Source organism: Montipora foliosa, chromosome 3, assembly GCF_036669935.1.
Source record: "Montipora foliosa isolate CH-2021 chromosome 3, ASM3666993v2, whole genome shotgun sequence".
Classification (NCBI taxonomy): Eukaryota; Metazoa; Cnidaria; class Anthozoa; order Scleractinia; family Acroporidae; genus Montipora; species Montipora foliosa.
In genome coordinates this window covers 55,298,533-55,311,471 of record NC_090871.1, presented here as the reverse complement: position 1 = coordinate 55,311,471, position 12,939 = coordinate 55,298,533, and the positions used below count along the sequence as shown (strand labels likewise).

The 12,939-nt window shown below is 41.7% G+C and overlaps 1 protein-coding gene across 3 annotated transcripts in view; it reads right to left on the bottom strand.

Moving 5' to 3' along the window:
* The window catches only part of LOC137997670 (protein NLRC3-like), a 35,703-nt gene that overhangs the window by 13,881 nt on the left and 8,883 nt on the right, over window positions 1–12,939 (bottom strand). The window contains exons 7-13 of one of the 3 annotated variants that reach the window (XM_068843794.1): window positions 8,082–8,180; window positions 4,869–6,128; window positions 3,237–3,311; window positions 2,489–2,572; window positions 2,344–2,403; window positions 1,378–1,437; window positions 7–90 (exon numbers count right to left, since the gene is read on the bottom strand). In XM_068843794.1, coding sequence (XP_068699895.1) covers window positions 7–90; window positions 1,378–1,437; window positions 2,344–2,403; window positions 2,489–2,572; window positions 3,237–3,311; window positions 4,869–6,057 — 1,552 coding nt within the window. In that variant the 5' untranslated portion in view covers window positions 6,058–6,128; window positions 8,082–8,180. The remainder of the gene's footprint in view (window positions 1–6; window positions 91–1,377; window positions 1,438–2,343; window positions 2,404–2,488; window positions 2,573–3,236; window positions 3,312–4,868; window positions 6,129–8,081; window positions 8,181–12,939) is intronic. The other 2 variants (XM_068843795.1, XM_068843796.1) reach the window with 2 other exon arrangements.

Below are 12,939 nucleotides of genomic sequence, written 5' to 3'. Positions count from 1 at the left end.
ATATACCTTCTCTTCGATGAGAAGCCACAGAAGAAGATGGGAAGCCTTCACTTGTAAATAGGAGGAGAGTTTGTTCCTTGGCAGAAACATCTGTAAAAGTCAAATACAACAAACCATACATTACTTTACAGTTAGTTGGAATTCGCATAAATGACAAACGGCATACGCAATACGAGCTTATTTGAATCATGATCTCATTAGTTCTGGCTCAAAAACTCTTACCAGCAGGGAGCCATTTGATTGACCCTTTTGGGGATTCTTCTAGCTAGACAGCAGGCACCTAAACTATCTACTGTTCGTAACTAACACAACACATAAAAAGAACGTGTCTAGGTTTCGTTGTTTGGCAGACGTAAGACTGCACAAGCAGTATCCACAGTGTACATCAACACATTTCACGCGGTGATCTCATGGTTAGTGTTCTCGACTCCGGATCGAGTGGTCCGGGTTCGGGTCCTGGCTGGGGACATTGTGTTGTGTTCTTGGGCAAGACACTTTACTCTCACGGTGCCTTTCTCTACCCACGTGTATAAATGGGTACCGGCGAATTCAATGCTCGGGGTAACCCATAGGCAAATGACATCATAAAGACCAAATAAAGAAAGTAATCTCCCGGGAAACGAACTCTCCTTTTTTAGAAAAAACACAAGATAGCGGCGACGTTGTCTTATTTAGGTTAGGAATTCGAGTTGGATTTTCAAGTTCGATTTTTTAGTTGGTCAGTGCAAAATGCTGACTGCAGGCCGTGGGTAAAATGGAGACTAAGGTTATTATGTAGGGAAAGCCCAAACCCTTTAGAAGTGCTAGCAGTTAAGCCTAAATATTGTTTTATGCGTGATTAGGCCTGAGGTCAGCACTTCAGAGCAATACGTGAATCGGTCACAGCTAAAAAAAAAACTATGACTATCAAGAAAATCAGGATATGATACTGAATTCGACTGTATTTATTTTTCTATTCAGCGTTATAACAAACCATACATGACTTAACGTTGGCATTCTCATAAACGGCGCACACGATACGAGCTCATTCGAATCGTTATCTCACTAGTTCTGGCCTGTCCCCACCCCACCCCGCCTGAGATGACCTGCGGCTTTCTACTACAACTGGTATTCTGCAAAAAAACAATATGTCAACAGTCAGCTACGCCATTCCTTAGTGATACATCCCCTCCTATGGAAAATCCTGGATCCGCCCCTGCGCAACCTACATCAAAAGAACTTCTAGGTTTTCTTGTTTGCCTAGATGTCCTTGGCAAAACGTTAAGGCTGCACAAGCAGAATGTACATCAGCCACTACCAGAAAACGTTAATTCCAAGAGCATCAGTCAGTCAAATTTAGAATCACATTAAACCTCGCTTCGGTTTAGACGACTTTACCTGAATGTTGCTTAGACTCTTTCTCTTTTCCTCTAGCTTTCTTTTGTGAAAGAGAGATATCTGTAAATATTTAAAAGCAAAAATCTGAAACACCTGGGTGGAAGGCAGAATTCAGTTTTTGCCTTAATAACAAAAGGTCACAGAAAAGATTAAGATGCTCACTCGAGCAGTGGTGGCACAGGGATGGCACAGGGGTGGTACGGGGGTGGCACAGTGATGGTACAGGGGTGGCGCAGGGATGGTACAGGGGTGGCGCAGGGATGGTACAGGGGTGGCGCAGGGATGGTACAGGGGTGGCGCAGGGATGGTACAGGGGTGGCGCAGGGGTGGCGCAGCGGTGAAAGCACTCGCCTCCCACCAATGTGGCCGAGGTTCGATTCTCGATCCCGGCGTCATATGCGGGTTTAGTTTGTTGTTGGTTATCCCCTTGCTCCGAGTGGTTTTTCTCCGGGTTCTCCGGTTTTCCCCTCTCCTCAAAAACCAACACTGCCAAATTCCAGTTTGATCCGGAATGCACGGACACATGTTGAACGAGCTCCTGAGCGCTCTTAAGATGTTCCATGAGTAAACAAATTACAATTGCAATTATTTCCAAAAAAAATAATACAAAGTGCTACTTAGGTCAGTAATTATATTTTTGATATTGGAAAGGTTATCATAATTTCAATTCAGGTAACGCTCATGGTGTCCCCCACATCCATCTGTGGTTATCAGTGTCTTTAAGTGTACAAAAAGTTTAGGCTCATGACGCCAGAAAGGCCAAATAAAGAAAGTGCTGTCACGGTAATGTCTAGAAACTAATCCCCCGGGAGCTGAACTTTTCTTTGTTTAACGCAAACACAACGTTGCATCTTTTGTTCAGTTAAAGAAACCAAGGCACCTTATCACGTGAGTAAACAGGCTCTATTCGAGAATTGTCCTTCCAACAGCCTCTTTGTACTTGTGAAAGTCCTAATTATTCCTTACCGGACTTTCTCTTTAATTTTCCTTGTGCTTCTGATGGCATCTGAGGCTCGCAGGAATTATCTGTCGAAATAAATGAAGGCGAACAATACCTGAGTCTTTCAGAGTTACAAAAAAACATTACAAATTGCCGTAAGGTCATATATACCTTCTCTTCGATGAAAAGCCACAGAAGAAGATGGGAAGCCTTCACTTGTAAATAGGAGGTGAGTTTGTTCCTTGGCAGAAACATCTGTAAAAGTCAAATACAACAAACCATACATTACTTTACAGTAAGTTGGAATTCGCATAAATGATAAACGGCATACACAATACGAGCTTATTTGAAGCTTAATCTCATTATTTCTGGCTCAACAACTCTTACCAGCACCCTTTGGGGATTCTTCTAGCTAGACAGCAGGCACCTAAACTATCTACTGTTCGTAACGAACACAACACATAAAAAGAACGTGTCTAGGTTTCGTTGTTTGGCAGAAGTAAGAATGCACAAGCAGTATCCACAGTGTACATCAACACATTTCACGGGGTGATCTCATGGTTAGTGTGCTCGACTCCGGATCGAGTGGTCCGGGTTCGGGTCCTGGCCGGGAACATTGTGTTGTGTTCTTGGACAAGCCACTTCACTTTCTCTACCCAGCTGTATAAATGGGTACCGGCGATTTTATGCTCGGGGTAACCCTGCGATGGACTGGCTTCCACTCCATGGAGGAGTAAAATTACTCCTAGTCGCTGCATGCTACGGAAACCGGAGATAAGCGCCGGCCTGATGGGCCTTCTAGGCTCGTAGCAGACTTTACCTTACATCAACAATTGCCAGAAAATCATAATTCAAAGAACTGTTCTGTCAGCTAAATTTAAAGTCAGATTAAAATTTGCTTCGGTTTACATGACTTTACCTGCGTGTTCCTTAGACTCTTCCTCTTCTTCTAGTGCTTTCTTCGGTGAAAGGCCATGATCAGTCAAAGAGATATCTGTAAATATTTGAAAGTAGAAATTTGAAACACCTGCATTCTTGGATAAAACTCTTGGGAAAAATTCTGGCGTGAAAATCCTCCGATATGCACTCTCAATTTTGTCCCCATTCTACCCTATAACAATGTTGATAATGTGGTGAAAACTATCGTGCAACCCTTTGGCCGCTTCTTAACCAACATTGGATTACGGGGAGGAGGGAAAGTATGCAGAAGTTAATCTTTTCTTACACAGACAAACGAGGGAATGACCATTTTTCAGTGGTGTGTCACATTTCCCACCTAATTTTGTCCAAGATTGTTGGTGGGAGGTAGAATTCACTTTTTTCCTTAAAAATAGAAGGTCACAGGGAAGATTCAGATGCTCACTTGAAATAATCCAAAGAGCTACTGGGGTCGATAATTATATTTTTGACATTGGAAAGGTTATCACAAGTTAATTCAGGGAATGCTCATGGTGGCCCCCATATCCATGTGTGGTTATCAGTGTCTTCAAGTGTACAGAGGGCATAGGCAAATGACATCATAAAGACCAAATAAAGAAACTAATCCCCTGGGAAACGAACTCTCCTCTTTTTTAGCAAAAACACCAAGATAGCGGTGACGTTGTCTTATGTACTGGGTTAGGATTTCGAGTTGGATTTTCAAGTTCGATTTTTTAGTTGGTCAGTGCAAAATGCTGACTGCAGACCGTGGGTAAAATGGAGACTAAGGTTATAATGTAGGGAAAACCCAAACCCTTCAGAAGTGCTAGCAGTTAAGCCAAACTATTGTTTTATGCGTAATTAGGCTTAAGGTTAGCACTTCCGAACAATATATGAATCGCTCACAGCTAAGAAAAAAACTATGACTATCAAGAAAATCAGGATATGATACTGAATTCGACTGTATTTATTTTTCTATTCAGTGTTGTAAGGGTTCAGTATCAGTGAATTAGATTTTTAGTTGCCTTTTTCATCAAATTTTGAGTTAATGAAGCTGCCCTTCGCAGTTTTATGTCTACATGATCGTCAGGCGGCTAACCAACTTTCTACAATCCTGGTCACAAGTGTTGGGACAGTTCATGGCAGATGACTTCACAGGCATCATTTCTAAAGACCTAGACCGCGTAGGGCCGTCTTCCCCCCTTGCCCATGTCAACGTAACATAGAAATCTTGAAAAAAAAAAAAAAAAAAAAACTTTGACAATAGCTTCAGAACAGCCACGTTTCAAGAATTGTCCGCCTCCAAGAACAGTATTCTCCAACTAAAGTGACTATAAGATAGATATTCACGTCTTATTCCAATAATAACGATTTTTCAGCAATCATGTTTGATTCCAACCCCCTTTTACTACATCCGATCTAGTCTTCAGAATAGCTTCATTTTCGTTCTACAGTGCTTGGGGGGGAGTACTTGCTTCTATTCATCTTTTTCTTAAACGTCAAGAACGTAGTTGAAATCGTGGGTTTTAGAGCGCCAAAGGGGAGGTGTCCCAACAACTTATGGCCAGGATTGTAGGTTTAGATGTGAATCGATTTTTATATAAAGGGATTGAAATAGATTGTTAGTTCATACCATTAAGCGAGTTGATCATCTTTTTGAGAAGATCTTTGCACTGCTCAGACCAGCTATATATCATTCCATAGGAGTCACGCAAAACCTTAGCCTCACCAAGCCTTGTTTGTCTGTTTTTGTTCCAGATGTCCTTGATAGCTGCTGCCCACGCATTGGGATCCTCAGAGTCAATGACGAATGAAGAACCAAACGGTACATTGCCCAGGGCATCCCCAAATCCCGAATTCTTGCTGACGATCACAGAAAGCCCAGCTGACAGAGCCTCCAGACCTGTCAAGCCAAAGCCTTCTGTTCTAGAAGGCATGAGCACAATATCCACCTCACAGAATAATCGCTTCAAAGTTTCTCGGGCTTTGACATAGCCTCTTACCTTAAGGTGATTTTTAGGAATACCGCATTCAAGAAATCGATTAGCGATCGCCTCATGTTTTCCATCGGGTGCTCCGACAAACACCAGATGAGTGTCAGGTAATGCCGCAACAGATCTTGCTGCAATGTCAAACCCTTTTAACTCGAAGTCTTCGGCATCTCCGCGACCGAACACCAGGACACTGCATAGTTTTCTTTCCTCTGGAACTTGTTGAACACTGACAAATTCATCCAAAATACCAGGAGTGAAGTCAAAGACATCTTGATCTTTTTTACAGCAGCGGAGATATTTGCGAAAGGCCTCTGCCAGCTTAGGCCCGATTGCTACAACGAAATTAGACAGCTCGCACAGCTCTACTTCAACATTGTGCTTTTCCTCGGCCCTTGAGATTGGATTTTCGTAACATTTGAACATTCCTAGTTCCTCGGGGTCAGTGTGTATCACTTGTATCCACTTGCATTTGTGAGAATTGCGGATAACTTGTGCTTGGCGACCAAGTTTCACTCCATGACCAACAACGACGTCTATTCGCAAATGCTCTGGTGGAAAGCTGAGCCATTCCAGTTCATCATATCCAGGTAGTCGTGTTGCCTCTAGAATCGTTATACCATGGCGGTGGGCTTCACTCTTATCTTCATAAGAGCACTTTGGTAAAAAGTATGTGATTTGGACTTCTGGGAATTTGGCCAGCTGTATGGCCAACTCTCTGCTGATTGTGGAAAGTCCGCCTTTACTGGATCCCCACTCAGAAGCCAAAATGGTGACTTGAACTTTGTTGGGGTTAAGTTCTTGAGATTGCTGCCATGAGGCTGACGCCATAGTTAAGTGTGGTACGTTTTAATGCTGTTGCACTGGGTTGGATGAACCTTGAGCCAGCGATATTCCGCGTCCTTAACAAACACACAAAAAAAGAAATTACCACACACATTAATCATGGTGCACAAAAAGGCAACTCTGTAAAGGAAAAAGGGTATGGAATGTCGAGAATGGCCCAGGGAAAGGCCGTTTCCTAATAACTGGGGAACAGTGGTTTTTCTACTGAGCAATGGTTAATTAAATTAGCAAGATTTGTCTTTTTAGTGCTTTCCGGCCACTAAAAGCTGAACTACACGTACTTGATACATCGGCAAACTACGTTAAAATAACTAATACTTGTGTAAGATAATATGGATAATTAGGAGAACGAATTACTACAGGTACCAGTTAAGAAGGGGAGATGCTCACTAATTAAATCTTGTAAGCCATTTTCGAGTACGCGGTTGGTTATTTTGTGGTGGAGGTCTCCAAGAGAATACATGAAACAGCAATTCAATGCCTCTACCATACACTTTTACAGGAGAACATGTCCACAGACCAGGCAGCCTGAACCCGCCTTTAAACTTGCATTTTTCGCTCCAAATCTGTTTTCTCAAGCCGGCTCAATCAAACTTCGACAACTTTAAGAGAATGTCAGTCATAAATTGACTTGAGTTTACAACACTTGTTCAGGGAAAGACAATGTTATGGTATCATATGAAACACCAATGTTTTTAATAACAAATAATATACAGTAGGTCACATAGCAACAGGACAGCCGTATAAAAACTCTGTAAAGAGTTTCACTTTAGCCTACTAATTTAACTAGCTTCACCAAGTTCGCTTTTGAGATATAAGCATTTAAAAGACAAAACGTAATGCGTTTTTGGATAGATCTTCTAACGCTATGGTCACCTGTGATGTCACAATTTTGAGCACAATTTGTTAAGCAATAACTGTTGTTTTATGTGTATGGTACCATTAACATAGATGCTTGGTGATACAGTGTTGTACAACTGATTCTATCATTCCAATCATGTACATTTTCGTCAAAGTTGTCCAGCCCCTTAAGCACGCAGTCAAAAGTATCATTCTTAATTATTTTAAATTACTCCAAAATGATCCCGAGACTGGTAGAATCTTTTCGCAACCTCCACTTATTTCATTTAAACGCGACAAAAACGTAGGCAACTTTTTAGTTAGAATCGCGCTCAAAACTAACGAGCAACGCGGCACTTTCAAATGTGCGCGCTCACGATGCAAAACTTGTCTTTTCATTCTTAACACTTGCAAGATATCGGGACCTAAGCGATCTGTTAAGATCACCGATCGTTTCACATGTACCTCCGCAAATGTCATTTATACATTGGCGAGACAGGTAGACGACTAGCCGACCGATTCCGCGAACACCTTCGCGATGTTGAGAAGAATGACAAGGATGCATATAAGCCAGTCGCTCGTAATTTTAATCTCCCTAACCACTCCAAAACACACATGGCTACCTGCGGCCTTTCCTTACATCTAGGTACGACGGAAAGCCGCAAGAATCTGGAACAAAAATTCATCTTCCAAATCGGCACCCTTAATCCTCACGGTATAAACGAACGCTTTTCAATAAACTAATATATTCACGTTGCCATGTTACCACCAATAGCGTAGCTCCTACTCTACTATAAAAACTAAGCCTAACCCATAAATCCTCGATTCGCTCTGACGAAGGGCTAACGCTCGAAACGCCTTTTTTAGAATCTCTGTATCTCTCTACGGTGGCCAATTTACATAATCAACTCCGTTGATAAAACCAAATTTTTGGAAACTGGTTTGAGCCTCTTTTAAACGCAGACATTTACAATTGTTTCTAAACAACTCACTAGTTAGCAACATCAAAGGGAAAAAAAGGGGCGAAATCAATGCTTTTGTTGTAAATTGGCAGTGTTGGAGGGTTATGTAACTTTCAGAAACACTTAAAATTTCAGATTCTTCTATGAAACGAATTTATGTTTCTTTATACCCTCAATTCCATGGATTGAGTACTTTATCACACTTACTGGAATTGAAAACACCGGCTTTACGCGTGACCTGCTTCCACCGTGCCCTTTTGAGACAATTCACACTGTTTTCACTTTACCTTTGTGCAGTTATGGATCCTTCAACATAAGAAAAAATTGATTCAATAATTAGTCACCTTTCGTACGTTACATCATCGTAGAAATTTTACTTGATTCCTTTCAAACGCAGTTGGCACAACAAAAGTCACAAGTAGAAATAGCTTTTTTTAAATTAATTTTCTTCATATACAAAAAAAAAAAAAAAAAAAAAATTGAGGGTTTGATGCAGTTTCCTAATTTCCTAGACCCAGTATTAACACATGTGGTCACCACCACCTCAAGTGACAACACTAACTGGTTCCGAATCTTAGCTGGAATTTAATGGCACCCAATATCATTTAAAATTTCAGAGACTTTGGGGGTGGGGAATTTAACCTTTGCCTGGGTGGGGTGGGGAAAATTGAACTGGAAGTGTCAGGTTTCAATTTTCAAACGGTTTTTTCTACTTTCGGGCGCCGAAGTCGCTAACAGGTTTAAACACGTGTTTGGTCGAGATGGAAGACTTAAAAAGTTAAAATACATAGCATTTCTGAGCGACTGGCTTACAAAAAGAGGTCTTCAAAAGTTGTCTTCATAGGAATTTTGTTCTGCGTAATTCGTCTTTGTCATACTTCAGAGTCGAAACAATATGGTATGTTTTCCAACCCCCATTTCATTGTTAAAGTGGTACGTTTCTGTGAAAGGTAATTAACCGACACTAAACAGTTAAAATACATGCAGTCGTAAACGCTCTAGGTTCTGTTCTTGATAAGTATACATCCAGGTTCTCGGGTTTCGGAGTTAGACTTTACACTTGCTTATTGTACGACTTAATTAATTCAATTTCAAGACACTTTTAATAGTTTCAGTATTAAAGTTGTGTTTATGTAGGAGCTCAAGTCTGGTAAAAACGGCATCGAAACATGTGTTTATTTTGCTTATTACAGACGAAAGGAGCCGACGACGATTGGTCTTTAGTAGAGTTTGACAGACAAACAGAGTTAACTGAATAGAGTGTATATGAACCATGTGAGCGTTAGTCCTACTGATGGAAATGGGCCCACACAAGGACAGAGAAAAACTCTGATCAGGGAGGGCATTGAACCCACGACCTTCGGGTTAGATCTCCGCCGCTCTACCGACTGAGCTACAAGGTCAGACGGGAGCAGGCCGTGGGAACTGAAGATGTTTAAGTCACGGCAATGAACTTGTACAAGTACAAGGAATGGTTAAGTTTATACAAACGTTGGCCGTGTAGCACTTATATTTTAAACAGAGTTAACCGAATAGAATGTAGTGTAACATAAAGTGCTAGATTTCTATCCCATATGAACCATGTGAGAGTTAGCCATACTGATGGAAATGGGCCCACACAAGGACAGAGAAAAACTCTGATCAGGGAGGGAATTGAACCCACGACCTTCGGGTTAGATCCCGGCCGCTCTACCGACTGAGCCACAAGGTTAGACGGGAGCAGGCAGTGGGAACTGAAGATGTTTGAGTCACGGCAATGAACGTGTACAAGTACAAGGAAAGGTTAAGTTTATACAAACGTTGGCCGTGTAGCACTTATATTTTAAACAGAGTTAACCGAATAGAATGTAGTGAACCATGTTAGCCCTACTAATGGAAATGGGCCCAAACAAGGACAGAGAAAAACTCTGATCAGGGAGGGCATTGAACCCATTGGGCCATTTCCATCAGTAGGTAACTCTGGCCATAACTCATAAAGGCAGAATGATATCAGAGAACCAGCACTCGGCAAAGTCCCTTTTTGGCTTATGGCTGTTTCTGCTTAGGTGGCCTCATACACTGTAAGACTTTTTAGAGACATCACGCCAAGCCGGCCACTTCAGCTGGAGAGAACAGGACAGCCACAACACCGAGGACTACATCCCCTACTCTTATCGAATAGTGTGTGGGTTCTTTAACGTCCCACAGGAAACTTATGAACATAGAAGTTATTTGTGAGACGGGGCCTACGGTTTATAGTCCCTATCCGAGAAGACTTGAAAGTCTAACCATTTGCAGATGAAATAGCCCACTTTCGATATATTAAAATTCAGTCCGAAACAAAAGGCATCATCTCGAGGCTCTGGGGAATGAACTCATACAAATTCTCATATTTATTCCCCAGAGCCTCGAGATGATGCCTTTTGTTTCGGGCTGAATTTTAATATATCGAAAGTGATCTATTACAAAGGCACCACGTTCTCCTCAGTTATTTTAAGATCGTGAGTGTTGGTCCGGCCGGGGTTCGAACCCGCGACCTCCCGCATGACAGCCCGATGCTCAACCAACTGAGCTACCAGTTCGCGGTGCATCTAGAATTTCTGTGTTAGACCGGTTAACGAGGTATCAATCAAGAGGGTTATGTAAAGTTTAAAAAAAGAGCAGGAGTGTTTTATCGGGTTTAGAACATGAAACACTAACGCTGCAACATCGTGCCATGGAATGTATCAGGGCAGGATTTTTTTTCCTGAGGAAAGGTGGTAGCTGTTTGCAGGGCTTGAAATAATTACCCGGCTGGCGTCGGTCAAGTTGTTCGGTTAAATCTATTTTTGCTCGACAAGACCCAATTTTGTCCGCAAATATGCATTACGACATAACTCTTAAAAAAGTGCTTCTCCCCCCTCAGCATGATTAACTATTAAGCACGTACATTTAGTGAGCTTTTATTGTAGAAGTAGCCCCACAATCAGTACAAGAGGCGTGGATGTGAAGTGTCAAGAACCTGCGTTTTTTAGAATTGAGTCACCGTAAAATAACAGACTCTTTCTTTAAGCAGATCCCTGTTCAGTCAGTGTCCAGTTTTAATTTTTTTTTCTTCTCCACGATTTCAAGGCATACGGCTATCCAAAAATTTTAAATGTTGCAGGCAACAGAGAGACTCTCTTCCAAACATGCCTGATTAAACTTGTAAAATACAATAATAGTATAGTTCTTTTAGACATCCGAGGACATCACCTCACAGAAACGGACTTTGAGCAAATCACAAGAGAACACCCAAATGAACTAGAAAGGGTTTTCGAAGATGTTGAAGACTATGTCCACACTGTTGCCAGTTTAATGTCATTACGTACCACAACGAACTCAACATTTGTATAGGATTTTCATAAATACAATTCCTTTCATTGTGAGTAAAAGGAGAAACTTGAACGTTTGTTTCAGTGTACTTGTATGAATAGTTATTTAAATACTGTTACCTGACCTTCACGGGTGACGTGTAACACAATGGACCCTTATAACGCGGGGGCCTCGAGTTTATGCGTTGGAAACGAGTTTTACCGGGTCTCGAGTTTTTGTGTTGGAAACGAGTTTTACCGGGTCTCGAGTCTCGGGCCGGGTCTCGAGTTTTTGTGTTGGAAACGAGTTTTACCGGGTCTCGAGTCTCGGGCCGGGTCTCGAGTTTTTGTGTTGGAAACGAGTTTTACCGCGCAAAAACAAAAGTTTGTAGTCCGTCGGGACTCAACATGGCCGCTGTGTGAAAAGAGTCAATGGAATCTGCGATCAAACGTTCGAGATCAATTAGAATCACGTACAAAATTTAATAAAAGATTATCTTTGGGAATATGTAAATTTTTAGCTAACAAAAGTTTTTTTCACTTGAAAATAAATAAATGTTCAGTTAATCTCGGGATTCCTTACTTGTGTGGGTTGCAGGAATGGCACAGTGGTGAGAGCACTCGCCTCCCACCAATGTGGACCGGTTTCGATTTCCAGACTCGGCGTCTTATGTGTATGATGGATTGAGTTTGTTGGTTCTCTACTCTGAACCCACAGGTTTTCTCCGGGTACTCCGGTTTCCCCTCTCCTCAAAAACCAACATTTGACTTGATTTGCGTTAATTGTTAATTTCAGTTTACAGTGTCCCCAATTAGTGCTCCAGCACTAGAACGACTAGATACTTAAAATTTATTCTAAGTGTCTAGCCGTTCTAGTTCTACTAGACACTTAAAATAAATTTTGTACTGACACTTTAAGAGGCATTTGTATCGCTTCTCACATTAGTTCGCAACATTTTGCATAAAATTCCACGCGGACTATAAGAACAGGGTCTGGAAGTAGGGGTCTGGATCACGAATCACGAGTTCATTTTCCCTACATTCACGAATCATGTAACTCCACGCAATTTGCAATTCGCCAGTGAAACCGTCCAGGCGACCCGGACGTGAACATTGACAGCTTTTATTTCATTTTCCAACGAGCCAACCTCTGATTGGCAGTGACCTGGACAAACATCTCCTTTCTCAACGTGTCTCTCAGTTCATGTCAACAACAAATGAGTCACACAGGTCACATGGTAGATTACGTTACATAACAATGACAGGACCTATTTCGAACCATGTTGACAGACATTCACATTATAACAGCAGAAACTACAACCTTAAAAGATCACGCGTCACGGTTAATTTACTCTTCACGAATCACGGCTGTATTCCTGCAGTTTTTCCGATTCACGCCCTGTTTTCCGGACAATTCACGGATCACGCGAAACCCCTTCCAGACCCTGTAAGAATTATTAGCATACACACCGATAGACACATTACGCCGGAAGACCCGCTAATTTCATGACTGATGGAAGAGAAAGCGGAAACTTGCAACTACCGGAAAAGAAGGTCTGGTCGTATCTTTCTTTAGCTTTCTTTTCTTGTTTTTTCTTTCATGAACGCGAATAATGTATGTAACGTAATTTTGAACAACTGTGCACGTAATCTGTACACGTGTCATGCTCAACCGCGGCATAACTAATACAGTGCATTTCACTGAGCTCTGATTGGCTCAGATTTGTTCCGTTGCTAATTGAAATTCCACGGTC